General features: G+C 35.8%; 1 protein-coding gene across 1 annotated transcript; it reads left to right on the top strand.

Annotated features, from left to right (window-relative positions):
- mrps21 (mitochondrial ribosomal protein S21) lies at positions 1–1,875 on the top strand. The gene is made up of 2 exons (XM_059350039.1): positions 1–151; positions 1,424–1,875. The coding sequence occupies exons 1-2, from the start codon at positions 69–71 to the stop codon at positions 1,602–1,604; spliced, it is 264 nt and encodes an 87-aa protein (XP_059206022.1). The 5' UTR covers positions 1–68; the 3' UTR covers positions 1,605–1,875.
- Positions 1,876–2,086: the final 211 nt, after the last annotated feature.

Genomic DNA, 2,086 nt, shown 5'->3' with positions numbered 1-2,086 from the left:
CTCTCGTACCCGGAACGTTTTGTAGTTGTTTCCAGCCGGTCCGTGATTAAACCAGCACCGGTCTCAACATGGCGAGGCACCTTCGCTTCATTTCGCGGACAGTGATGGTCAAAGACGGCAACGTTGATGCGGCATATAAGACATTACACAGGTCAAAGTCTTATTTTTTTATATTAAATCTAAGACAAAAAGTTGCTCTTTCCGGGGAATGATAAACTAACGTTAGCTAAATTGAAGTTAGCCTTCCGCTCAATGTCACAGAGCTGCGGCTGCGCAGTGGTGTCACTGCTAGCTAGTAGCTAAACGCTAATTTTAATGTTTTTAATGCTTTTAGAGAACTAGTTTACTAAAAAATAATACAGACATAGGCAAAATAACGTAACCACTAGCTGTATATTACAAGGGTCTGCAGCAACATGATCCCCATTACTAGCCGTGTGACGACATTTGGCCGCACTGATGGTAGCATTTTTCAGATGTAAAGTCAACTCTGGCAGTTTGTAGACTGTTACCACTAAAACAGCTCCAGAAATGGATAACTTGCGCTTCAGATGCATATTCAAAAACCCAACTATTAACATATAAAAGGGAAGACTCACTGACTTTGAATACAATGAAACTGGCATTATAAAGATACTATTTGTATTACATAATGTGTAGTATTGAGCTACTAAATGTTCAGTTTTAAATATACAAAGATGTTTAATCAAATCAACTATCGTATCAATAAAATGTATGTTTAGATGAGTCAGCACGTAAAAAGCTGAAGAAATAAGTTTACTTAGTTACTATTTCTGAAATATTAATATATAATTTATTTTAATAACTTTTTTAAGACATCCCAAAGGTGCCATTAGATTTCACGAATCAAGAAAAGAAAAATGCACAACAAGGCCCCTTTATAAAATGAGTTATTAACTTTCCAAAATAGGACACTAACTGTATTATTATTGAAAAATCACATACATACTTCATCAAGTAATGTATATCGTATTGCTTACTTGATTTAAACCCCAAACCCAGTACAGTTTGATTCTAAAGTACAGTTTGAAAATGTTTTATTTTTTTTTAAAGGTGTTTACATGGATTGTAAAGCATTGGCTGATGTAAGCAGTCTTAATGCTTTCTTGGCTTTGTTTATAATGTGTTGTAAAGCAAATCAAATTTATAAACCTAACTAAAGAAGTGGCCTTAACTTTATATTAGGTGAGCCAGGACTTAATTGCAGAACTTAATTTGGTTGTATTTTAAAGTAGTTAATAAATGAATGTATTATATGATATCTCCTGCACTGCTGTGATTTTATATTTTCCGTTGTAAGTGATCTGTCAGTGTTACTTGTGTTTCCATTAACCAGTTGAAAAATTTTCTTGAATGTAACCTTCCGGGTCAGCCACTCACACATTTTCTCTACACACTCCAGGGTCCTGAGTCAGGATGGGGTTATTGATGCAGTGAAGCGCAAACGTTACTACGAGAAGCCCTTTCAAGAGCGGCAGCGGAAGAGTTTTGAGAGCTGTAAGCGGATCTACAACATGGAAATGGCCAGAAAAATTGCCTTCCTCTCCAGGAAAAACAGAGACGATCCCTGGCTCGGCTCCTAGTGAAATGAAGTGTGATGAAACAGGACGCTATCAATGGGTTTATTGAAACAAGGTCACCAAAGTGGAAAGAGCAGATATGCATTTCTTGAAGTCGACATGGACTTTTCTTTTCATTTTCTCCACTAAAATATGACATAGAAAGTTTAATGTGTGTACCTTATTCCTGGTTGTAGTAAGCAGATTATTCAAAACTTGTTCGATGACACTTTGTGTTTTGAATCTTCCCGCACAATCTTGGAAATAAATGTATAAAACTTTCTTTAAATCTTAAGTTGGTGAACAAGTATTTATCACATTTAAACCTCTGTTTAAACAATAAAGATGTTAGTATTTACTTTAGTGAAGTATATTTCATATTTTGGTATTGTGCCCACACAAAATCTTCAGAAGTAGTTGGATGTGACCTAATTTCCTGGAGGAAACTCAAACAATGTGGGGGATGTTTTTGTGGTAATAGGGTCTTGGGTCAGCAGCATCTCACT

This window comes from Centropristis striata, chromosome 14 (genome assembly GCF_030273125.1).
Source record: "Centropristis striata isolate RG_2023a ecotype Rhode Island chromosome 14, C.striata_1.0, whole genome shotgun sequence".
In the NCBI taxonomy this organism is placed as follows: domain Eukaryota; kingdom Metazoa; phylum Chordata; class Actinopteri; order Perciformes; family Serranidae; genus Centropristis; species Centropristis striata.
The sequence above is the reverse complement of the archived record's forward strand: the minus strand, read 5'-3'. Positions and strand labels throughout refer to the sequence as shown.

Bases quoted from the DNA above. Each gene is read 5' to 3' on its own strand.
- mrps21 (XM_059350039.1), top strand. From the start codon at position 69: ATGGCGAGGCACCTTCGCTTCATTTCGCGGACAGTGATGGTCAAAGAC. The intron at 152-1,423 runs GTCAAAGTCTTA...TACACACTCCAG, and splicing joins GCATATAAGACATTACACAG to GGTCCTGAGTCAGGATGGGG.